The sequence below is a fragment of the Hemicordylus capensis genome, chromosome 3 (assembly GCF_027244095.1).
Source record: "Hemicordylus capensis ecotype Gifberg chromosome 3, rHemCap1.1.pri, whole genome shotgun sequence".
Classification (NCBI taxonomy): domain Eukaryota; kingdom Metazoa; phylum Chordata; class Lepidosauria; order Squamata; family Cordylidae; genus Hemicordylus; species Hemicordylus capensis.
In genome coordinates, this window is record NC_069659.1 from 83,943,044 (window position 1) to 83,969,358 (window position 26,315).

A 26,315-nucleotide genomic window follows, 5' to 3' on the forward strand; every position below is an offset into this window, starting at 1 on the left:
CCCATTCCAAGCCATTCCCCCTCATGGTGGGTAAATCCTAATTTTTTAAAAAAACAAAACCCCTCAAAATAGTTCATGAAACTCTTCCACCTTGAAGAGGTTTGATAGGGTAGTAAGTATACTGTATATCTGTTAAATAGCACAGTTTCCAATTAGCCAAAATTAATTAAGGTACAAGTTCCTGTGACTTGACATAAATCACTATTTGAGAAACCCTTCATGTTTTATCATATTTGCATTAATGTGAAAGATTTCACAGCTTGTGAACAGTTGGACATTGCACCTTTTTTTTTCTTTAGAGAAATTTCTTGCTTTGTTTTTCTTAGCGTTTTCTCAGAAACATTTCCACCTTTCCTTCCATAATTTAAAAAAAATCTTTTCCATAAGTTCACTAGTACACACCCTCTTTGGATATGGAATTTTGTTCATCTTCTTCTCTTGGCTCCCCAAGACAGCTGTTCCTTAAAAACACAATTAGCAGTAGTGCCTGTTTTTATTTCCAGTTTTGCACACTTTTCATTTGTCTTAACATATTTAAAATGTTTAGTTTTCCTGTTATAGTCACTAGCTCAATTTCTTCTTAGATGTTCTTACAACACTTCAATTGCAGTCCTGTACAAATTACTCAGAAGCAATTTTCATTAAGTGTGCTTAGGATTACAGCTTTAATGTCTTCAGTTTTGGTTACTCTCTTACATAGTATCTACTGATGATTGCAGCAAAGATGGGAACAAAATCCCTGATGGCTGGCTGAATGCTTTTGAAGTAGAGAATATCAAAATGATTAACATCATAGGAGCTCAGTAAAGGTAAAGTGTGCCGTGGAGTCGGTGTCAACTGCTGGCGACCACAGAGCCCTGTGGATGTCTTTGGTAGAATACAGAAGGGGTTTACCATTGTCGCCTCCTGTGCAACGTGAGAGGATGCCTTTCAGCATCTTTCCTATATTGCTGCTGCCCAATATAGGTGTTTCCTATAGTCTGGGAAACATACCAGTGGGTATTCGAACTGGCAACCTCTAGCTTGCTAATCAAGTCATTTCCCCGCTGCACCTTTAATTAATTAATTAATTAGACTTCTATACCACCCAGACTTTCATCTCTGGGCAGTTAACATAAAACAATTAAAACACATATAAAAATTAAAACAATGCAACAATTTAAAATCAGCCATAAAATGAAAAACAGTTTTAAAAAGCTAGTAAAGCTTGGGTGAAAAGATGGGTTTTCAGAGGTTTTTTAAAAATTGCCAGAGATGGGAAGGATGGTATCTCAGCAGGGGCACATTCCACAATCTTGGGGCAGCAACCGAGAAGGCCCGTATCTGTGTAGCCACCAAACAAGTTGGCGGTAACTGGAGACGGACCTCCTCAGACCACCTCAATGAGCAGTGTGGCTCATAGTGAAGAATATGCTCTCTTAAATACCCAGGGCCTAAGCCGTTTAGGGCTTTATAACTGTATTTTGCCTGGAAACCTACTGGCAGCCGGTGAAGCTCCATCAGCAGAGGAGTCATGTGGTATCTCTGAGATGACCCAGAGACCAGCCTGGCTGCCACATTCTGAACCAACTGAAGTTTCCGGACTACGTACAAAGGCAGCCCCACGTAGAGTACATTACAAAAGTCAAGTCTAGAGGTTACTAACAAATGTACCACTGTTTTGGGGTCATTGATCTCGAGAAACGGTCGCAGCTGGAGTATCAGCCGAAGCTGATAGAAAGCACTTCTGGCCACCGCCTCAACCTGAGAAACTAATGATAGGTGTGGATCCAGAGGTACTCCCAGACTACGAACATATTCCTTTTGGGGAAGTGAGACACCACCTAGAACAGGTAGATCAAGATCGTCTCTGGAGTTCTGACCCCGCACAATAAGTACCTCCGTCTTATCTGGATTCAGCTTCAGTTTATTCTCCCTCATCCAGCCCATTACTGCTTCCAGGCAGGCATTTAGAGAGGATATGCCAGCTCCTGAAGAAGTTGACATGGAGAAGTAGATCTGGGTGTCATCTGTGTACTGGTAACACCTAGCTCCAAATCCCCTGATGATCGCTCCCAGTGGTTTCATGTAGATGTTAAAAAGCATTGGAGAAGTTACGGAGCCTTGAGGGACACCATACTTAAGCTCAGATTCTGAAGAGCAACAGTCTCCAATCGACACCATCTGGAATCTGTCTGAGGGGTAGATTAGGTGGCATTACAACACTATAATCTGTTCTCCCACTTTATATGGAAAATCACGTGCAAACACTCTTTTTGAGGTTACTTTTCTTTTAAAATGTAAGGTTTGTGAGCAAGAGTGAGGAGGATGATTTTTAATTCATCCACCATGAAGACTGAAGTGTAGATCTAGAACTCTGTAATCCATCTTTCCCCATTAACTTCTGAATATTAAAGTATGTTAAATGTATGAAGAAATCAACCAAAGAAAATACTGAAAGAATGAAACAGTATGGCTTGGTGACTTTCATTCTTGAAAGCATAAGAAAACAAAAAAGAATTCTGTAGCACTAACACTGACTCTTTTGTCAGTAGCAGTGCTGACTCTCTGCCAGTTTGTTCTCAAGTTACTATTTCGGAGATAACCAGACTGGTAGACCAGATGAAATGTGGGAAGGCACCAGGTCGTTTGCTATCATTGAATGAGAATTCACACCTCAGAAGTTTTTCTGAAGGGATGTTTTCCCTTATTTTCTGAGGTGTGAATTCTCATTCAATGATAGCAGATGAGATTTTTTTCAGTTAAAGAACTCTCATGACCCCACTTTCACTTTTTCACACTCTCGTTTACTATGAATATCAATCTAGCACACTGCACCTTATGAAGAAAAACCTCAGAAATTCACCAAAACCCAGCCCTCTGCCCAATCACTCTAAAATTGGGGACGGGTGGTAGCCTCCACCCATTAGACACTATCTACCAGCCCACCCCACTCTTTTGGGGCAGATCCACTTTCTGCCCCCAATCTGCCCCAAAGATACCAAAACTTCAAAAAATTCCCAAAAAATCAGCCCTCTGCCCAATCCCCCTGAAATTGGGGTGGTAGCCTCCACTCATTAGGCACTACCACCCCACCCCACTATTCTGCCCCAGGCCCCACTTTCTGCCCCAATCTGCCCCAAAGACATGAAAACTTCAGAAATTTCCCAAAAATCAGCCCTTTGCCCTATCTCCCTGAAATTGGGGTGGTAGCCTGCACCCATTAGGCACTACCACCCCACCCCACTCTTTTTGCCCAGATCCCATTCTGTGTCCCCGAACTGCCCCAAAGTCACTAAAACTTCAAAAAAATCCCCCCAAATCAGTCATGAGCTGAATCACCCAAATTTTTCGGCCCCGAAATTCGGGTGATTCGGCTCGGCCCCGAAAAATATCGGGGGACATCGAGGGTGATTCGGTTCGGCCCCGAAACACCCGAAATTGCTCATTTCGGGCACAGATCGATCTGTGCCCGAAATTTTTTGCACATCCCTAAAATTAAAACCTTAAAAAAAAATTAAAACCATAGGTCTAGGTAAAAAGCTTGGGTGAATAAATGTGTCTTTAGACACTTTTAAAAAGTCGTCAGAGATGGGGAGGCTCTTATTTCAGCAGGGAGTATATTCTGAAGTTTCAGGGCAGCAACAGAAAAGGACTGTCTCTGTGTAAGCCACCGGTTGAACTGGTGGCCACAGCAGATGACCCTCTCCGGATTATCTCAATGTGCTATGGGGCTCATAGTGAAAAAGACATCCCTGGGCCGAAGCTGTTTAGGGCTTTATAGGTTATAAGCAACAGGCTGACCAAGACAGTCCTCACTCCATAGCTTACCCGAAAACGGTTTGAAATGGGTCTAGATCAATGGTTCTCAAAGTGGGCGGTATCGCCCCCTAGTGGGCACTGGAGCAATCCAAGGGGGCGTTGGAAGCTCCATGTAAAATTAGGGGGCGCCAGGAACCAATCGGTGGGCGGCAGAGGATTCAGCCGGTTCCCCTGCTGCGCCTGCGCAATGAGCCAAGGGAGGGGCTCATTGCGCAGGCGCAGCAGGGGAGCCAGCTAAATCCTCTGCCGCCCTCTGAGACTCCACTGAGACGCTGGAGGACTGAAGCCCAGGGTGGCAGCTGCCTGAAGACACTGGAGGTCTTCAGGCAGCTGCCGCCCTGGGCTTCAGTCCTCCAGCTATCCCACCCACCACCGGCCAGAACTTTTCAGGGGAAGGCGGTCACTAGTTTTACATGCAGTTGAGGGAGCGCGCCGACTTTTTAAATGCTCCCGCCCCTCGGAGCTCCAACGCTTCTTGTTTCAGTTATTACCATGTCTGAGGCAAAGAAAAAATGCAGGCAGTACAGTGTTGATTATTTGAAATATGGTTTCATTCTGTCTCCTTCAAATAATGCATTACCAATGTGTATAATATGCCAAAAAGTTTTCTCAAATGAAGCTATGAAGCCTTCTAGACTCCAAGAACATCTGACAAAAATCCATCCAGATAAAAAGAATAAAGATTTGCATTATTTTCAAGGACTCAAAGAAAAGTTTGTAAAACAGCCCAAATTGGAAACTTTCTTTTCAACAGCTTCCAAACAAGGTAACGATGGGTTGCGTGCTTCTTACAATATAGCTTTACTTATTGCAAAATCAGGGAAACCGCTTACTATTGGGGAAGAACTTATTATACCAGCCATAAAGGAGGTATTACAGACTGTGCTACACAAGTCACCAACTGACATTGTCAAAAAAATTCCTTTGAGTAATGACACAGTCCAAAGAAGAATTGATGAGATGGCTGAAAACATTGAAAACTCTCTATGTAATTATTTAAAAACATCTCAGTTTTCAATGCAACTTGATGAGTCAACTTTGCCAGGGAATGAAGCCTTACTTCTCGCTTATGTGCATTTCATAAGGGATCAACAAATCTGCCAAGAGTTATTGTTTGCCCAAACTTTAGAAACTGATACTAAAGGAGCAGCATTATTTCATGTAATGAAAGATTTTTTTGAACAGAAAGAAATTCCCCTGAATAACATATTGTCTGTTGCTACTGATGGTGCTCCAGCGATGGTTGGACGCTACAATGGTTTTATGGCACATTTAAAGGAAGAGGTACCAAATATATTGGCCGTACACTGTGTTATTCACCGGCAACATCTAGTAGCGAAAAACCTGAGTGAACGCTTACATAGCTCACTTCATCTCGTCATCAGAGCAGTGAACAAAATCAGAGGTAATTCTTTTCAGGACAGGTTATTTGGACAACTCTGTATGGAGAACGATGAAGATTACAATCGTCTGCTTCTTCATACAGAAGTTCATTGGCTATCAAAGGGAGCCAGTTTGAGCCGTTTTCCCAACCTTTTCAACTCAGTGCTAGAGTTTTTGGAAGACAAAGATGCTACTTTAAGAGCAGATTTGATAAAATCAAAACCAGATATAGCTTATCTGACAGATTTGTTTAACAAATTAAGTGAAATGAACCTTCAGCTCCAAGGTGATGACCTGAATCTAATAAAAACTAAAAATGTAATTTCTGCATTTGTGGGAAAGCTTCAAATACATAAAAGAAACTTGGGACGGGGAGAATTTATCCACTTTCCAAATTTGTCAACAGTAGGAAAAAATGACGAAGATTTACTTGAATATTGCCAACATTTGGAAACTCTGGAATTGGACTTCAAAAAATGATTTCAGGATATTTTAAAAATTGATGTACCTGATTGGCTTTTGGACACATTTTCCTGTGAAATTTCAGAAGCATCTCCAAACTTAGAAGAAGAGTTGATTGAGTTAAGAACAAATGAAGAGCTGAAATTTAAATTTAAATCTGGATACCAACAGTTTTGGCTGCAGAAGCAGATACCTGAACTTTATCCTGGTTTATGGACTATTGTTCAAAAACTTCTTATTGCATTCCCTTCATCTTATTTAGTGGAACGTGGGTTCAGTGCAGTAACAACGCTAATAACAAAAAAAAGAAATAGGCTGCAGATAGCTAATCGTGGAGATTTGAGAATGCTGTTAAAAAACATGGAGCCGAATATTGACAAATTGTTAGAATCTCATCAGGCTCATCCTTCTCATTAAAACTTATTCTGTTACTAGCTTAGTTCGTATTCCTGTCCTCTATGTCCTCACCATTACTCGGGGCTGGCCCAACCCCCAGCAGTGCCTTAGGCAAGGGGCGGGGCATTCCAGGGGCGGGGCTTGGGCAGCTCACCCCCACCCTGGGGGCGGGGCTTGGCAGGGGGGCATTAAGCATTCAATTTTTTCTAAAAGGGGGCGGCGAACCAACAAAGTTTGAGAAACACTGGTCTAGATAATCAAGGTCTAATGATTGCCTCCTTAAGATAGGAAGGCATCCTGCCCTCCCTCAGAGAAGCATTTATAATATCTACCAGGCCCTCTACAACAAACCCCCTGCCACATAGTATAAGGCAAGGATCAAGAGAACAGGTGGTAGGCCGCAACGTTCCAAACAGCTTATCCACATCACCAGGAGTCACAAACTGAAACTGATCCAGCCTAACCACATAAGAGGAGTTGCTGAACTCTTCCACATTAGACTAATAATTGTGGGGTCTGAATCTAAGTCTGCCTGGATACAAGAGATCTTAACAAAGAACTCATTAAAAAGATCACCGCGAGTAATTGATGGTTCCAAATTCTGATTCAAGGAAGGAGTGGCGTGTACTAGCCCTCTCACAACCCTAAACAACTCAGCTGGATGTGAGCAGATGTAATACGGGCCGAAAAGAATTGCTTCTTTGCCACATGTATTGCCTGAGCATAGGTCTTCAGATGCACTCTAAGTTGTAATCTGTTGAATTTGATTCAAGTCTTTCTTCACTTGCACGCCAGTCATCTACCTTGCCACTTCAGCTCCCATAGTTCTTCCTTATACCAAGGGGCCAATTTTAAAGCGGGTTGGAGAGGACGCTTAGGAATGATCATGTGAGTTTGCTGTTCTAGTTCTCCACCAGGTCATCAACAGGATCACCAGCAGATCACACTAAATCCTTCCAAGGCTTCTTGAAATCCCATTAGGTCCAATAATCTTCTCGGGCGGATCATCCTAATAGGCCCCTCAACCCTGTGGAGGTGTGACGTGATTGTAAGTCCAACCTTCATCAGATGGTGGTCCGACCATGACAATGGGGAAATCACAGGAGTTCCCACCCACGAACCACCATCCAGATCAAGCGTGTGACCAGCAATATTTGTCGGTCCCAAGACCAGTGTTCTCTCTAATTTTTTTTCATCTGTGTGCAGAGTGAGTTTTGTTCTGGGTGGCGGTATCAAGGCAGTGTGTGCGCATGTGCATTCAGAATGAGGCCTTCTTGATTCAACCTGAGCGGGATCTAAAATTAACTGAGCGGACATTAAAAAAAACTTGTGAACGTACGCATGTGTGCACGCCTTAGAGGAAACACTGCTCGAGACTGCTTGGGATAGGCCAATAGTTCTCATGGCCACTGTGAACTCCTGAGTCACCCTGGACAAATTGGTCCCAAAGTGAATATTGAAGCCCCACATAAACACCATAAGCCTTGGAGACTTTAATGCCAAGCCTGTCAGCTCAGTTAGGGACTGTGTTGGGCAGCGATCGGTACACCAACATTACTACTATTCCCTACCAGAGATGGAGGGACCTTGGAACCTTCTGCATTCAAGCATACAGGTGCTCTTCCCAGAGCTGCTCCATCTTCAAAGGGGAATGTCTTACAGTAGTGTCCCATTCAAATGCAGACTGGGGCAGACTCTGCTTAGCAAAGGGACAATTCATGCTAACTACCACAAGATCAGCTCTCCCCCCATGTTACAGGGAGTGCGCATAGGAGAGCCACTGCTACACTTAGATTTTGTTTCAATCAATTGGTGGCCAATATATTCCCTCGGCCATCAGGGTTTTTGAGGCAAAAACCTTAACTCAGTTGTTATATGGATTTCATCTATGTACTTATGACTTTTGCTCTTTGGAAGCTGTCCATTCAAAATTTCTGAGATCTCTTTCTTCCGTTGTCTGTTGTGTGCGTAACACTGCTTTATGCTTGGAGGCGGCATTGTTGAGGGTTGAAGGCTTCGCTCTACCTTTTTAATTTTGGGATGAAATTAATCTATTTCCTTGTTGGTCTGGCTCCCCTGATGGTTTTTATTCTGATTGGAGGAGAGCTGTTGCTGGGACCTATGGACTCTCCACTGATTTTTCTGTCATCTCTGGAGTGGTCTATGATAATACTAAATCAATGCTCAGACTGGGTATATATGAAATGGAACTCCAGAGAACTTAGCTTGGTTGTGTTAGGATTGATTTAGAATTTATTTCATTTGATTTAGATTAGATTTAGATTAGATTGATTTAGATTGATTTAGATTTAGATTTGAATTGATTTAGATTATTTCATTAATCTTACCATTCCAAAACATCGGAGAACACTTACAATGCCTTGTTTTAATGTGCTCCCTTTGGCTCTGCTGGAAGACAGATTTTGGTTTATATCATATTCAAAATTATTTTGCCCATGTGAAACATTGGAGGTTGAGACAGTGGGACATGTACTTTTACACCTTTTTATTGGGACATTCATTATAGTATAATTCCCCTCTCCTTTAATGAAGTATCTTGGCAGATCTGTTGGTTTTTATGTCACACTACTCTCTGATCAGAACCCAGATATTTCTAGTTCTGTGCAGCAGGCCTGTACCATCACTACCAGTTAATTAACAGTATCTGATATATTAACTAAGTTTGGGTGCCAGGGCTGTTTATCTGTGTTGAATTTAAATTGCTCTGTACTGTGTGATTGTAGCTGATGCAGTATATTAATGTCTGGTCATTAATACAGCAATAAAGGAAGGGGCGTTTTTCTTTAATCTCCTCTTTCCCTCTGCAATTCTTGAAAATCTGGGCACAGGGGAATGCAGAAGGAAGGGTGGACAGCTAAAATTGTGTCTTCCCTCAAGTGTGAATAAATTTAACTGCAAAAGAGAGGATTGACAACTGCAAATAGGAGACAGCCACAAAAGATATGACTTTATATATATGTTTGGCTGTTTCTAAGCAACATGATATAATCTCATTCTATACCAGTCACAGAGCATAAATAATCATCTATGTCTTTTCTGTGTTGAAAATTGCAGAGGCAATCTTAAGCTGTAAACACAATGCCGGAAAGGAAACTGAAATAAGAGTAGAATGGAAAAAGGTTACAAGATCTGATGTTTCATTTGTTTACTTTGGTGGTACCTTTGTAGGTAAGAAAATGCTAAATTATATTTTTGTGTGTGTTAGTATGTTACCAGTGGTTTGTTTTCTCCAGGTGAACTGTTCCATGTACAGGACCATATGGAGAAACCTCAGGACCTGCCTGGATTTAGGCTGTACATGAATTGAGCTTGCAGTGCTAAGAGCAATTTCAGTGATGGTGACCGCTGGTAAAAATGATACTGCCATCAATTGTAGAAATGGCTGCTGGCCACTGGGTTTGTTTGTTATATTTTTATACTGCCTGATATGTACATCTCTAGGTGGTGTACAAAACTGAAAACAATATTTAAAAATTGCACAGATTAAAATACAACACAATTAAAACAGTAGCATAAAAACAGTAACAAAGCAATTATTAAAACAAATTATTAAAATTAATTATAATTAAAAGCCTGTGAGAACAGGTGAGCCTTAAGGATCTTCCTGAAAGGGGAGTACATTCCAGAGCCCTGGGGCAGCCACAGAGATAGCCCGGTCCCGGGTGGCCACCAAATGAGCTGGTGGCAATCGTAACCAGAATTCTTCAGAAGATCATAACAGTCAGCAGGGGTTCATGACAAAGGAGGCGCTCTCTTAAATACCCTGGACCCAAGCCATTAAGGGCTTTATAGGTAACTAGCTGGGCTGGGTGCAGAGTATCTGTGCTTCTAGTTTGTTGCCTGTCGCTGCACCCCTTCCCCACTGCTGCCGTTTTGTCACCCTCCCATTGCCACCACCGCTGCCTCCTTCCCCCGCCTGCCCGTTGCCGCTGCCTCCTTCCCCCGCCCACTGCCGTCTCCTTCCCTCTGCCCACCTATTGCCACCTCCTTCTTCCTCCATTCCCATCGCCTCCGCCCGCCCGTTGCCTGCCGTTTTCTAGGAACCGTTCCACCCCTGCCCCCCAGGTGACCAGCTACTGCCACTGCCGGCACTTTTTTCCCTTCCACCCGTCCTGTGGCTAGCCTATCTGGCAGCTCTCCAAACTCTCGCAGGAGCTGCCACACTGGGATTAGCCATGGGTATGCCTTAGAGAATTAAATATATAGATAACCAGCACTTTGTATTTCACCTGGAAACATATCAGCATCCAGTGAAGTTCCCTTTAAAACTGGTGTTATGTGGTCTCTTTGGGTTGTCCCAGAGACCAATGTGGCTGCTGCATTCTGTACCAATTGTAGTTTCCGGACTACATACAAAGGCAGCCCCACGCAGAGTGCATTACAGTAGTCAAGCCTGGAGGTTACTCACATATGTAACATGGTTTTAAAGTCATTTACCTCCAGAAATAGACATAGCTGTCGTATCAGCCAAAGCTTATAAAAAGCGCTCCTGACCACTGCCTCACCATGAGAAATCTGAGAGAGCTTTGAGTCCAGGACATTCCCAAGCTACATACCTGATCTTTCAGGGGGACAATATCCCTGTCCAGAACAGGCATATCTAAACCATCTCTCGGGTCCCAACACTGCCCCCCCCAGTCAGTACCTCCGTCTTATTTGGATTCAACTTCAGTTTGTTATCCCTCATCCAGCCCATTACCGCCTCCAAGCAGGCATTTAGAGAAGATATGCTATTTCCTGATGAGGTTGACATGGAGAAAAAGATCTGGGTGTCATCCGCATATTGGTAACACCCTGCACCAAACCTCCTGATAATCTCTCTGAGTAGTTTCATGTAGATGTTAAAAAGCATTGGAGACAGTATGGAGCCTTATGGAACTCCACACTTTAGTACTCGCTTCGCAGAACAGCAGTTTCCAAGCGACACTATCTGGAATCTACCAAAGAGGTAGGGATGGAACCACTGCATAACAGTGCCGCCCAATCCCACCTCCCACAGGCGGTCCAGAAGGATACCATGGTTGATGGCATCAAAAGCCGCAGAGAGATCCAAAAGGACTAGTAGAGTCACACTCCCTCTGTTGATAGCCTGTTGGAGATCATCCATCAGGCCAACCATGGCAATCTCAACCCCATAGCCCACATGGAAGCAAGTTTGAAATGGGTCTAGATAATTTGCATTATCCAAAACTGGGTTGAGTTGGTATCTAGCCTGGTTTGTCCACATTATTCTATATACAGAAGATAAGTTGGCAGATCACATACATTAACTCTTAGTCACACTTAAACATATTTATCAAAATTGATTTAAGGTTTAATCAAAGGTATAGGTTAGATTTGTTCATATGTTCAAGCTCCATTATTTATATCATGATAAACTATCTGATCTGAAATGCAGCATTGGAACAGTCTTCAAAGGCATGTCAATCAATATCTTGTTTTTGTGTCTAGATGAGAGAGGGTAAACCAGTATCTATTTTCAAAACGTTTCTTGCTCTCTCGCACTCTCTCTTAACAGGTGATTTTAATAAAAGAGCTAAAATGTGGGACTCAAGCATTAGAATTAAAAATGTGACGAGAAAGGATGCTGGGAAATACCGCTGTGAAATTAGTGCATCCACAGGACAAGGACAAGAAGCAGCAGAAATTGAAATTTCTCTTTTAGTGCTAGGTAAAAATCTAAATGAAATTATTTGAGATTTAAATGGATTTATTAATGTAGCTATATTTCTTTTTAACCTTAATTTGCCATTCAATTACAGATGAAATAAAATAGCACTAGTGGGCCCGGGCACAGAGCATCTGTGCCTCTAGCTGGCCCACCGCCGCCGCCGGGCCCGCCACCGCTGCCTGGCCCACCACCTTGCCTCCGCAGCTGGGCCCGCCGCCACCGCCTAGCCCACCACCTTGCCTCCGCAGCTGCCCAGCCAGGCTATTCTCCTGGGTGCGCCAGGACAAATCAGGCGCCCCCGCAGCCCAGCCAATCAGCTGGGCTGCCGGGACGCATTTTTCCTGGGCACACCCAGGAGAAATATATATATATATATAGATTCTACAAGATGGTTTGGATTAACATGGGTTTCCTGCCTCCCCCATTTCCTCTGCATCCACTTAATACCCCTGCAGACTTGCTTTTGATGTTGGATGACTATGCCTTTCCCAGAACAGGATGGCATGGATTGCTATAGCAGGAAGGGGGACGAGTCCAATACTTAATGTTAAACAAATCAACAAACCTTTGAACATCACACAAATATGTGCATGTTTTCTCAGAAATCATTTTAACTGGACTCATTGGGGCTTAATTCCTTGGAAGTGTGCTTCAGATTCCAGCCTAAATAACTTTTCATTTAGATCATTATTCTGTTGCTTTCAATATACATATCTATTGGGCAAGGAATGGTTTTCAATAAACTAATAATATTTAACTACATTTCAGAACAGAGATCTTGTGAAAAGGAAATTAGAAAAGTAGCTAGTATGGGGTAGGCAAACTTTTGGGCTGGAGGGTCACATATTTAAAAGAAATTGAATAGCGGTCCATCAATGTTCATTCCGCCTGTCTCTCTCCCTCCATTGCCTAGCCCCTGCTGCCTTGTTTTCTGCCACTAGGGATGTGCACAAATCACAATTTGCAGCACGATCTGAAGCACATCCCTGGCATTTTGAAAATGGAGGAGAGCAGGTGCATTCCTGCTCCTCCACTGCTTGCCGCCACTGCCTGAATTGGCAACGCTCCTCCCAGCTATTTTTGTGAGCTGGTGTCGCTCTCCCAAACCTGCCCTCACACAATACCGGCACACACAGCACGCAAATGCCCACCACGCATGGTGTGTCACACGAGAGCAGCTGGGGGAAGAGTACCACTGACATGCAAAGATAGCTGGGAGGAGCGCCAATTCAGGCAGTGGCGGTGAGGAGCAGATATGCACCTGCTCTCCTCCATTTTAAAGGTGCTGGGTATGTGCTTCAAATTATGCTGCGAATTGTGATTCGTTCACATCTCTAGTTGCCGCCGCCTTCTGCCTGTGTGGCTGCTTCGATAATGCCTCGGTGCATTATGACACCACTTGCATGGTGATATCATTACAGTGCACTACAGCAGTTAGACACCTCGCCAGCTACAGCAGAAGCCACCATGTAGACAGAAGGCAGTGGCGGCAGGAGAGGAGAGGAGGAGGAGGAGGAGGATGCAGCGGTAGCAGCCAGGGCATGGGGTGGGGGGAGGTGGTGACATGGGCTGGATAAACAGATGATGTGGACCATACCCAGCCTGCAGGCTATAGTTTGCCCACTTCTGATCTAGTAACTGATGATAGTTATTCTTAAATAGATAAGTGATTTTATACAAGTTATATTTTACTAGCTTAACCTGCGCAGAGCATCTGCACACTACTACTTGATTGCTTCCCTCACCCCCTGCCACAGCCCCCCTCACCTCAGAGATCTCTCCACCCTCACCTAAGCTGCACTCCTGCTCTTTCTCCTCCATCCCCTTGCTTCCATCCCCCTCACCCCTCTTAGTCATGGCTGCAGTGTTGCTGGTGCCTATTGGCCAAGCTGCAGCCTCCTATCCTTAGAGACCTCCTTACCCGAGTCCCGCTCCTGCTCCTCCCCACAGGAGCAGCAGCAGCAGCAGTTGACCAGGCCCTTCCTTGCTGCCACCACTGCCATAGCTGCTCATTCCCCTCAGGCCGCTGACAGGTCCAGGTCCATCCCTTGCCCGCCTCCCTCCCTCCCTCCGCCAGTGGCCTCGGTAGCCCAAACAGCAGCAGTGGTTAACTGGGCCCTTTCTTGCTGCCGCCACTGCCGCTAGAGCTACCCGTTCCCCTCAGGCCGCTGACAGGCTCAAGCCCGTCCCTCGCCCCTCTTTCTTTCTCTCTCCTCCACTCGCTCTTCCCATCCTTTCTCCCCCCCCCCCTTTCTTTCTCTCTTTTTGTCTCTCTCTCCCTTCCTGAGTTAACAGATCATGTTCATCTTGTTTCCTCATCTAATTCACCCAGCAACAGCCTCCTTCTCTTGGAGGGGCTCTTTCCTCCCTCACGACCCCTCTTTTCACAGACCCCTCCCCACTATCCTTTTACAGTGTGTGTATATATATATATTCCTCTCCTCTACAATCAAGAACATTTTCCGACCAGTAACAGTTGCATTCCAACTGACCTTAATCATCACAGGCTCCTCCCCCCATCTGCATATGGAATCCCCACTGCCCAATCAGGTGCTTCTGCTCGCGAACTCTGGCGAGAGCTGCCACACACAGGATTAGCCATGGGTATGCCTTAGACTAGAGAGTTATATTTATATATATACTGGCTGATCTGGTGCAGAGCATCTACGCCCCTAGTTCATCCTCTCCCCCCCCCCCATCCCTTCTTCTCCTCCCAGGCTGCTTTCCCTCCAGCGGTGCCTTCCCTCACTGGCCTGGCAGGCACTTTCCTTTCCCTTCCCCACCTGCTAGCCTGGCCAGCACTTTCCCTCCTCTGCACACAGCGCTTTCTCTGGCCAGCACTTCCCTTCCCCGTCAGCCTGGTGCTTTCCCTTGCCGGCCAGCCGGCTCTTTCCCTCTGGCCGGCTGGCTGCCACCGCCATTTTCTCCCCCATCCCAGTCACTATCCCCCATGTAGCTGCTTGCAAACTCTCATGAGAGCTGCCACACATGGGATTAGTGACGGGTACATTTAGGAGAACACACACACACACACACACACACACACACACACACACACACACAAGCTTAACCCACGTAGAGCATCTGCGCGCTAGTACTTGATTGCTTCCCTGCCACAGCCCCCCTTACCTCAGAGATCTCTCCACCCTCACCTGATCAGCACTCCTGCTCCTTCTCCTCCTCCATCCCGTTGCTTCCAGCTCCTCACCCCTCTTGGTTGCAGCTGCAGCATTGCTGGCACCTATTGGCCAATCTGCAACCTCCTATCCTGCTATCCTCAGAGACCTGCTCACCCAAGCCCCACTCCTGCTCCTCCCCACAGGAACAGCAGCAGTGGTCGACTGGGCCCTTCCTCGCTGCCACTGCCACCATGGCCACTCATTCCCCCTCAGGGCGCTGACAGGCCTGGGCTCGTCCCTTGCTTGCCTGCCTGCCGCATTCCCTCCGCCAATGGTCCAAACAGCTGCAGTGGTTGACTGGGCCCTTCCTTGCTGCTGCCGCCATGGCCACTCATTCCCCTCAGACTGCTGACAGGATCAGGCCCATCCCTCACCCTTCCTTCTTTCTCTATTCCTCTCTCTTTCTCTCTCCTCCACTCGCTTTTCCCCTCTGTCTGTCTTTCCCTTCCTTCTTTTCTTTCTTTCTTTCTCTGTCGCTTCCTGAGTTATCCGATCTTGTTCCGCTTGTTTCCTCATCTACTTCACACAACCACAGCCTCCTTCTCCTGAAGGGCCTCTTTCCTTCCTCACGACCCCTCTCTTTACAGACTCCTGCCCACTATCCTTTTTTTTTATATATTCCTCTCCTCTACAATCAAGAACATCTTCCGACCAGTAACAGTTGCATTCCAACTGACCTTAGCCATCACAGGCTCCTCCTCCCTGTCTGCATATGGAATCCCCCTGCCCAATCACCATGATGCTTCTGCTCTCACAGGCTCCTCCTCCCTATCTGCATACAGAACCCCCATTGCCCAATCAGGTGCTTCTGCTCATGAACTCTTGCAAAAGCTGCCACGCACAGGATTAGCCACGGGTATGCCTTAGATAATTACATATATAGATTTGAAACTATGGAAGGAGTGTGGACAAAATGAGAAGAAATCAATACTTTGTTTATCTGTTAAGAACTATATTGCATCTTCTGGTTATTGTTTCAGAATACAGGAGCAAATTTCACTAGCTTTTAACACTGGCTTACATTAAACTTCAGCAAGATCATGCCAATGTGAGCCTATAAAATATGAAGCACAAAGTTCAACTGACTTCATTAGAACAACTTGGGGACAAATATAGATTCTGTTATACAGATATCTTACTTTAAACAGATGATCTGATTTTCCAGTCCCACCAGCAATTCCTGTTAGTGAAGTGCCTATCTCAGCTATGAGCGGAACAGTAGTGGAACTACGATGTAAAGAAAATGAAGGGTCTCCTGCTTCGAAGTACAAGTGGTATAGGAGTGGCATTGCTCTACTGGAAAATCCAGCATTATGGAGGATTAAAAAAGAGAGGATTTCTTATACCATGAATACGACATCTGGAACTTTGGTGAGGACACCTGTCCAGCACTAAGCATTTGACATTTCTTGGCTCATAAAAAGGCTAAATGGATACTTGTTCAGTTGTACTAGTAACACTGAGGAAATCTAAATTAGTAATAGGGCTGTACTACCTTTTTTAAAAAAAACATTATAGTTGCATAGAAATGTTACAAAGTGGACAGCCAGTCCTCAAGATACCTTGCATCATTCAGGTCTTCCTATCTTTTTTTATACGTATATATGAAATCAATGCAAGATTTGACATTTATTTTTGTGCGGTAAGACCTATCGCAGGAATCTCCAACCTTTTTTAAACCAGTGTAACCATTCCATTACAAACTTTCACCTCAGGTACCCCACAGAAATTGTTTGCGTCCATGTATGTGTGTGTACACACACACTTAAATGTTACCGTTAAGAGACCATGCTGCATATCTGAAATATTTATTGCAGCATGTTAGTTGCAAATGCTGGCTATGATGAATGAACTATAAAGCCCTGTTTCAGCTGAAGCAGGCATGGCTAAACTGCTTTGATTCTAAGCCAAAAATAATCCATGAAAATGGATGCCCAGGATTATTCCCAGACTTTCCTGATGGCAAGACCTTCATTAAGTCAGTGACATGGAAATCCAGGATTTCTGGCAAATCATTCATTTTGGGGGATAACAGTGAGAGTGTCTGAGCCAAGGCCGAAAACAGCAATGCAAATTGATGATGCTGTTGACTTACATTGGCATATCAGGTTTCAGCATGTCAACCCCACCTCAGGCACATGATGGGGCCTCATATTACCAGTCTGCATGAGTGAACCCTAGTCTGAGCTGAACAGGAAAGCAGCTGACTACAAGCTCAGTGATCTTGTGAATTGGTCCTTTCAGTGGTTGCATTTGCTGGTTCTGTAGTGTCTAATATGAGAAGTACTTTACCAGTCAATATTACTGGTAGACTATAGGTGGCGCTATGGAAGCATTATTAGTTTTGTCATTTTATGTTCACATGTTTAAATTAGCACATGTTTAAAGCGACCTGCTTTGCATGTGGTGAAAATCATGGGTTTATGAACAAGAAGTTGCTTTTAATGGTGCTTCAGATTTAGGCTCTTAAGAATTGAGAGAGTCCCCAATGGCTAGTGATTTCTTTCTTGAAGCATATCTGTTTTTATATACCTAAATCCAAGGAGAAAATGTTTAAGAAGGAATATGACTATAGTTAATGAATAAATATAAACATTGTGACATGTTCATTGCAATTAAAAATTGCAGGGTAATGTTTTCAAAAACAATATGAATTTTTACCACTTGTTCCCAAGCTTTTTAACACATTGCGTCTTCCATTTCTTTTTATTGTTTGTTTTGTTTTATCAGTTATTCAATCCTGTTTCAAAGAATGACACTGGAGAATATTACTGTGAAGCGTCCAATGGTATTGGACCACCTCAGAAAAGTCCTGTGAAGCGAATGCAAGTTGGTAAATATCAAGCACACACAAGGTCAAGAAACCTTCAGTTGAAAGTGACTTAATTGCAAGACTCAGTTGGGTTTAATCCTTTAAAAGAAGGTTTAAATGATTGTCTTTATTATCTTCCAGAATCCAGTACAGTTTGGGGGTATAAATTTTAAGTCTCAAATTAGATACTTTGAAAAATATATTTTAGCAAAAAGGGATAATGCACATTTTACAAGGCCTGCAGTGTGTTCTTAGGAATGAATGGAGTGCCAAACATCTAGCAAATCCCTATAAGTGATATCACAGAATAATGATCACATGGCTAAAGCTTGGATTACAGGGGAAGGGGGGCCTCTCCCCTCTAGCTTTTGTGATGGGCCCCCCTTAGGTACTGTTTTAGGAGGCTATTGAGAGTGCATGATTTGGATCCCTTTCTCTGGTCAAAGGCCTCCCCAGAACCCCGTTGCCTAGATCTCTCCACTATTTTTTTAAAAATTATATCTTTTTACTGTTTTTCGACAAGATAACAGAAATAGAAAAGAGACATAGAAAGAAAGAAGATAAAAGTAGCTTTACAATTCGCAGTTCTTAGTCCTCTCATAATTACATACATCACATACATCAATTGGGAGGTTCAGCAGCCCTCGACCTTCCAAAAAACACACCCACACAAAACTGCCCTTGCCAAGAATTGTAAAAGACAAACAAAAAAACCAAAACACAGAAATATCACTTTAAATAGCCGTGTATTCTAGAAAGAAAAACGAAATCTTGGATGAGGTTGTTGGCCCCATACTAAATTGTAAAGTATGAAAGGCTCCCAAATAGAAATAAATGTTTCATCTGAAGTATTCCGTGGGTAAGCAGTAACTTTAGCCATAGAGGCATATTCTCATAATTTTAATAACCACTCATCTACCATCAGGATTATTTGTTGTCTCCATTTAGCAGCATATAAGATCCTGGCTGCAGTAATCATATACAAAGACAGCTCCAAATATTTAGTAGGTATATAGGGTTTAGTCATGTTTAACAACAACAGCAAAAAGCAAAAAAACAAAAACAAAAAAAACCCTCTGGAGAGTAAAGGAAATTTAGGTTTGAAATTTCTTGCATCTTACGGTGAATTTCCCCCCCAGAATTGTTACGCTTTGCTACATGCCCACCACATATGATAAAATGTCCCCGCATGGCTCTTACACTTCCAACAATCTCCAGAGTAATTACTATCCATCTTTGCAATCATTGTGGGAGTAATATACCATCTAAAAACATTTTGTACCAATTTTCCCTTAAAATGCTATTTGCTGTAAATTTAATGTTCACCTTCCATTGGTATTCTCATTGTTGCATATCAATTGTTCTGTTTAAATTTTGCATCCACTTGATCATACAGTCTTTTACCTGTTCTGTTTCTGAATCATATTTCAATAGCAACTTATATATCAATCCCAGTAAATGATTGCTATTTTTAGTAATTAATACTTCAAATTCTGTTAAGTCTCTAAGTTTGCCACCTTGCTCTCCGCTATTTCTGCCTGTGGCTATGTGCCTGATTGAGAAGGGCAGTCTGGTCTCTAGCTCTGCATTACTTAGTTTCCTGTCCAGTTTGTCCAGAGCCGCCATGGTATTCTTCTCTGCAGGAAAGAGATCTGTAGTTCGCTGGCTGATTTGTAGTTCGCCCATGGACCTGGTCTGTCAATGAGTCTCCTGCCACCTCCTGTCAATCCTGTCAATGAGTCTCCTGCCACATCCCCAAAACCCCAGTTGCCTTAAAGTTTATCTGCATTGGCTGAAGGAACTTTTCAACCAAGTGGAACAGCCATACTAACTGCTTTGAAACTTGCCTTCTTTCAGGAGCAACATCAGATTCCAAAAGAGGAACAAGATTAAAGGGGGGGGGGAGGGGTAGTTCCCAATAATGCTGAATATTAATCACTTCTTTATTCAATTATTGCCTGACGCATTTCAAGCTTAAAAGTGCTCTTCCTCAGAGGCAATTGTATACTGTAATAACGTTGTTGGGGGATTACATCCCACATCAGCAGGAATATCTGTAATATGTAAAGGACCCCTCTCCCAGAAAACCACATTTGAGATCTTCAGCAGAGGCCCACCTCTGTGTACCCTTTGTCTTCTGAGGTCAGGCTACTGGAGAGAAGGCCCTTTCTGTGGTGTGGTCCGCCAACTTGGTGGTGTCCAAGTTGTGTGGAACTCCCTTTATACAATTTACCTGGTATTATTTCTGTTATTTGTTGGGTGAAATTCTCTGTCATGATTTTAGTGATATTTGAGATCTTTTAAATATTTTCTTTTAGCTGTTGTCTTTATCTTTGCAGTTCTTGGGTTTTTTTGTGGTTTTTTTGGCATTTTATTGCTTTTTGTTAACTACTTTCAGGGCTTTTGCATTGGAAGGTGGGGTATGTAAGTAAATAGATGGGTACAGCACTGTTGATTTACATAAAGTTGCATTTTATTTATAATGCTGGCACATATATGGAATCATAGAGAAAATGTGGTGGACAGATTGAGAGAGCCAGTGGCAAATGGGGCTATAGAGCAGAGGCTGAAAAGACTTATATGTCGCATGGGTAGCTAGTAGAGGCCTGGTTTTGAACCAAATGGGTTGTTCCTCATATAAGCATTTCTGCCTTGGTGCTGACTAGTCTTATCTGTAGTGATATGGCTACTGTGTCAGGAAAGCTTGCATTATCCTACCTCATTTCAGTGGGTGGTCACTAGGTCTTGCAGAAATAAATCCTATGTTTATTACTTGCAGAGCAAGAGAGAGAGTCTCAAAACTGAGTTATCACAGATGTGTTCCAGGGCAGGTCAGAATGACTTTGCCTCACTTTCCAGGATTAGGGTGCAGCTTTAATGTTACAGTATAGTTATTAATTCTAGAGCAGCTAAAGCAAATCCATAGGTCCAGGTTCTAGGATACCCACTTTCTTCTATCTCACTTGTATGCTTACTCATATAATTGCTGCTGTGCTGTTATCAGTTTATAGTCTGGAAGTGGCAGCATGCCTGGTTGGAGGGCTCCTAGGAAACCCAGAGAGAAAAAAATGAAGCTTAGGCAAAGCTACCCAGTGAGCCCACAACTGTAGTGGAATTTGAACTTGCATCTTCTATATGCAACGCAGAGGGTAGTATCCAGAGCAGCACTCACACAAAAGCATGAGCACCAACCAACCATCTATATCCGTCCCCCACTCCCTCCCTCCCACACACACTCACACACACTGCAGCCCCCTGAAAAGCTGTTCTTGAGGATTGGGGGACACTTGGGAACCACATGGGATACAGTGCATATGGCTGGGGGGGTGAGGGAGAGAGGGACCCCTAGAAATTGCCACATCCTTTACTAAGGCTCAATTCGACCCTCAAGAATCATTTTTCAGAGGGCTTGGAGCTGCAGTGAGGGGCAAGGTGAGGAAAATGGCTTTTAGATCCTACTTTATCTAAAGAATTTCATAAAACAAGCATTTTTAGTGTGAATGTTACTAACTGTTGTCTTTATCAACATCTACCATTTTAATCTGTATTGAATTCTAGATGACCTTAATGTAAGTGCCATCATAGCTGCAGTGGTTATTGTGGCTTTGGTAGTGGCTTCTTGTGGTCTTGGTGTATATTATGCACAAAAGAAAGGTTATTTTTCAAGTAAGTACACATTTTCTATGATTTATCAAAGTGTTGCCATGACTAAACATGTGTGAACTGTAGGTGGGATAAATGTGAGCACAGGCACTTTGGGAGCACATCCTGGACAGAAGGAGCAACAGAAAATTTAGGAGTCAGTTACTCTGTTAGCCCTTCTGTTCTGGTATCTCTGTGGCAGATGTTAATGGAGTTGTATAGGACTGATCCATAGTAAAGGGGCTCTTAAGCTTCTGAAATTGCATATGAATTGGGCCTAACACAAATGATTCAGGTTTTGAAAGTTGGTGAGCTTTTTACCTTTCATTACAAGAAGCCATCAAAGCTTTGTGGACTTGGGGATAGAAAGCACAGAATCTTGTGGGTTCCTGTTCTGAGTGTTGATTGGAGCACAGTTATAGGTTCTGTCTCCTTTATACTTTTGTAATATAGAACAATGTGTTCTGACTGTCAAAGCAAATCACTACACTTAAACAAAATTTCAGTAAAAAATTTCAGTAAAAAACCATGGTTTTTGCAAGTTCTGTATAACTGATGATTGTGTAGCAGCTTTGATGTGGAATCTTTGCGATATGATTGGCTAGCTCCATCTGCTGGGCAACAATGAAAATACATCACCTACTTATCCTCAAAGACTTGTGCAAGACAAAAGTTCACTTTGGACTGCCAAGAATTTGTAGTAGGACAGATTCCTTGCTCTTGTGCTTTAGATTTGTGGATGAATTATTCTCAAAAGACCACTGAACTGTGAGATCAAATAGATATCTAGTTAACTTGCAGGGCAGGACCATTGTTCATATTAGACACAATCTAGCCTGGGGAAACTGTTGGTCCCACTGAAACTGAGGAATTAACTGTAGTGTATTGTGTTAAATTTCTGTGGAACTCACACACTTAATTTTCACTGGACTTCATTTATTTAATCATTTCTGAAGAATGTAGTAAAATTGCTTTATTTGAAATAAAAACTGTTTTGTTTACTTAAAGCACACAACAGCTTAATTAATTAGGCAAGTTGCTGATGCTCTCCTATCTGTAAAATAGCCATGTTAAATGGGCCATGCAGTGACAGTCTATCACAGTTCCACTATAGATCAGTCACTACAGTCCAATACACTGTGCCTCAAGCACAGGATATAAATGGCTTCTGATGATTCACAGCAAGTGCCAAGTTGCATGTCACTGAGCAAAAAAGGGGGGGAAATTACAGAACCACTGTTCTGTAAAGGAAGATTAATACTCTTCCTTAGGATGCTTTCTTCATATATGTAGTATCAATCTGATGGAATGGTGGGTGGGGGCGACATGGAGAAAGGCAATCCAAAGAAAGTGATCAGAGCCCAATAAGGAAATGCCTGATTAGTTTCCCTGCTAGTTCTACAGAGATGGCTCTAAAAGCAACAATTTGAAAATCTTACAATTCAGGCAATATGGAATGTGCAGACAGTCTTACTACTGTCTTTTCTCCCTCTCATTTTCTAGAAAGAAATTCGTCAGAGTAAGTACAGTTACTTGCTTTTTCTGAATGTCATTGTTGAACATAGTTAGTTGAAAAGTTGCATTATTATTTTTAAAAAATACCCTGAGCATAATCTTACCTTAGTTGCAGTATTTCAATCTGTAGATTGTAATGTCTAAATTTGACCCCAGCTAGTCAGAGTTTATTATTGGCTACTAACATTTAGAATGAATAAAGTTCCAGATAATCATCTGTAGTACTTAATTTATTCCCTCACTAAGAACATAAAGAGAAAAATTCACCTTCTTCCTTATTCTGAGATATTGGTCTAATTCACACATATACCCCCTCCATTAAAAACACATTTTTTTCTTGCTATAAGAGTGTAACACATTAACTGATTTTGGATATATTTTATTTTAGCTGATTTTGTATATGTAAACTGATTTTGCATATATTTTGGAAGCTTGCATACAGTTCCCATGTAACATGTATCTTTAGAAATGCATTTGTTTAAACTCTGTATATTTAAATAGTAATCAGAAGTTGTAATAACTTCTTGTTTCACCAGCAGCAAGAAGGCTTCCAAGTACAAAGGTGCACAAAGTGAAACGGCAAGTGTTCTATATCTATGCAACAAGGGTAGGGTTGGTACACCTGGTATACTTGCTTAAGGGTGCAGAAAGTGCTTGCATGAATGCACACTCAAGCAGATACATGCTACAGCTGCAGTGCGCAGAACAGCTGAGAGGTGAATTGCTGAATTGTACCACTCATAAGGGGATTGAAACTCTGAAGGTAATTTTTATATAGAACAGATACGCAGTCTGGGGATGCTTCTGGATCCAAACCTCTCCCTGGTGTCCCAAGTTGAGGTGGTGGCCAGAAGTGCTTTCCATTAGCTTCGGCTGATACACCCGCTATGTCCATTTCTTGAGATAAACGACCTCAGAACGGTGGTACATGTGCTTGTAACCTATAGGCTGGACTACTGCAATGCGCTCTAAGGGGGGCTGCCTTTGTCCGTCGTCCAGAAACTGCAGGTGATACAGAATGCGGCAGCCAGGTTGGTCTCTGGGTTATCTGGGAGAGACCATATTACTCCCGTATTGAAAGAATTACACTGGCTGCTGATATGTTTCTGGGTAATATACAAGGTGCTGGTTATTTCCCATAAAGCCCTAAAACAGCTTAGACCCTGGCTATTTAAGAGAATGTCTTCTTCACCTTGAGCCCCATCACCCATTAAGATTGTCTGGAGAGGTTCGTCTGTGGTTGCCACTAGCTTATCTGGTGCCTACTTGGGGATGAGCCTTCTCCATTGATGCCCATGGACTAGAATGCACTCCCTGTTGATATAAGAGCCTCCCCATCTCTGGCAACTTTTAAAAAGGCACTGAATATTTATTCACCCAGGCTTTTAATTAGGTTTATATTTTTGATACTTTTAATGTTGGAGTTTAAATGCCAGTGTGTTATAGCGGTTAGAGTGTTGGACCAGGACGGGGGAGACCTGAGTTCAAATCCCCATTCAGCCATGAACCTCATTGGGTGACTCTGGGCCAGTCATGTCTCTCTCAGGCTAACCTACTTCACAGGGTTGTTGTGAGAAGAAACATAACCATGTACACCACTCTCGGTTCCTTGGAGGAAGTGTGGTATATAAATGTAAAAATGAAGAATAAATAATTTTAATTGTAAACCACCCAGTTTTGGGCAGTATAGAAATATGTTAAATAAATAATAAAATAGAAAAGGATTCAAAACTAAGAATGTAAGAAAAAAGCTAGACTTGAACCCTTTTTCACACTATGCTAAACTGTATACAGCAATTTTTTGAATTTCTGTATAGAACATTTCCAACTTGCAGTCTGAAGTGGTAGAATACTACGTAGGAAGCTGCCTTCTACTGAGTCAGATCCTTGGTCCATCTGGGCTCAGACTGGCAGTGGCTTATCCAAGGCCGCAGGCAGAAGTCTCTCTTAGCCCCACATGGGGATGCCATGGAGGGAACTTGGAACCTTCTGCATGCAAGTATGCAGGTGCTCTTCCTAGAGCAGCCCAGCGTTCACTGTAAGAGGCATTCCCAGACGTTGTTGACTACAACTCCCACCATCCTAGCCAAAGGACATTGCAGCTGAGAATTCTGGGAGCTGTAGTTAACAGCATCTGGGAATCCCTCTTACAGAGAACACTCCCTCATCCCCTGAGGAAAATACCTTACAGTGCTCACATGTAGTCTCTCATTCAAATGCAAACCAGGGCAGACCCTTAGCAAAGGGGACAATTCATGCTTGTTAAGTTCTCCTCCCCACACTCTTGACCATGTAGACTCAACTGTTGACCCCTCTAGACAACATTATAGCACTTGCCACAAAGGAGTTTCCAGCAGTCACCTCATTACATGTCAATGGGAGTGCTACAGCTCCAGAAGATATATCAAGAAGCCAGTTCATTAATTTCTGTCTTTAGCCTTGCCCAGATTGCATTACAGGGTCCATCCTTTTCATTCATGTCCACTCATATGAACAATAGAATACATGATTTTAATTACAGCAGTGATTCCCGCATTTGCAAATATTTGAGGGCTGGACCACACTGAGACACACACACCCCCCCGCCGCCCATGACCCATATCATGTGTGGTATGTGAAACTTGAATATGAATAAAGCTGTACACTGAGAGAACCCTGCAACCATTTCCATCATGGTCACTGCAAGTGCCACTGCAGTTGAAATGGCAGTGAGCTTAATGTGCAGTCCACTTCATCATATTAAGGTTTCTCCATGTACACCTATCCCATTCTAGTAGTGCCTAGCTGGTTCGATGGTGGAGGGGGGATACCTTTAAGGACAGCAGAGGGTGCTCTTACATCTCCTGCCGCGTTTCCCCCACCAGCGCTGCAGTTTAAAAGGGTCCGGCAGGGCAGCAGTGTACCTCGCTGCCGCCCCATCAGACTGGAAGTGCCGGGTGCTCGCACACACGCACACCTGGCACTTCCAGTCTGACAAGGCAACAGGGCGGCAGGGAGGTATGCTGCCGCCCCGCCAGACCCTTTTAAACTGCAGCGCCGGTGAGGGAAACAGCGGGAGGGGTAAAAGACCCTTTCCTGCCCTTAAAGGTATCCACCCTCAAGCTGCCCCCCGCCAGTTCCATGCATATCCCTAATGTAGTGTGTGAAATTACTACTTACTTACTCCATAACATGCTGCCCGACCACATCCTCTGTTTGGTAGTTGGAAGCAATTGTTCAATCAGTCACAACAAAAAAGTAATTAACTGTAAATAATAGAAAACACAAAGAAAATAGGAAATACTATATTTGCCCATTTGCAAAACACTCTAAGAATTTAGTGGGAACCTGTTTCCCCACAGAAAATGTTATATAACTAGCTTAACCCGCACAGAGCATCTGCGCACTAGTACTTGATTGCACTCCTTCTCCTCCATCCAGTTGCTTCCACTCC

General features: G+C 43.3%; 1 protein-coding gene across 7 annotated transcripts in view; it reads left to right on the top strand.

Moving 5' to 3' along the window:
• JAM2 (junctional adhesion molecule 2) overlaps window positions 1–26,315 on the top strand; it is a 75,878-nt gene that overhangs the window by 48,401 nt on the left and 1,162 nt on the right. For 3 of the 7 annotated variants that reach the window (XM_053308288.1, XM_053308294.1, XM_053308292.1), the window contains exons 3-9: window positions 9,118–9,231; window positions 11,582–11,734; window positions 16,079–16,284; window positions 17,644–17,746; window positions 21,284–21,391; window positions 22,871–22,886; window positions 23,419–23,461. In XM_053308288.1, coding sequence (XP_053164263.1) covers window positions 9,118–9,231; window positions 11,582–11,734; window positions 16,079–16,284; window positions 17,644–17,746; window positions 21,284–21,391; window positions 22,871–22,886; window positions 23,419–23,461 — 743 coding nt within the window. The remainder of the gene's footprint in view (window positions 1–9,117; window positions 9,232–11,581; window positions 11,735–16,078; window positions 16,285–17,643; window positions 17,747–21,283; window positions 21,392–22,870; window positions 22,887–23,418; window positions 23,462–26,315) is intronic. The other 4 variants (XM_053308289.1, XM_053308293.1, XM_053308290.1 and 1 more) reach the window with 4 other exon arrangements.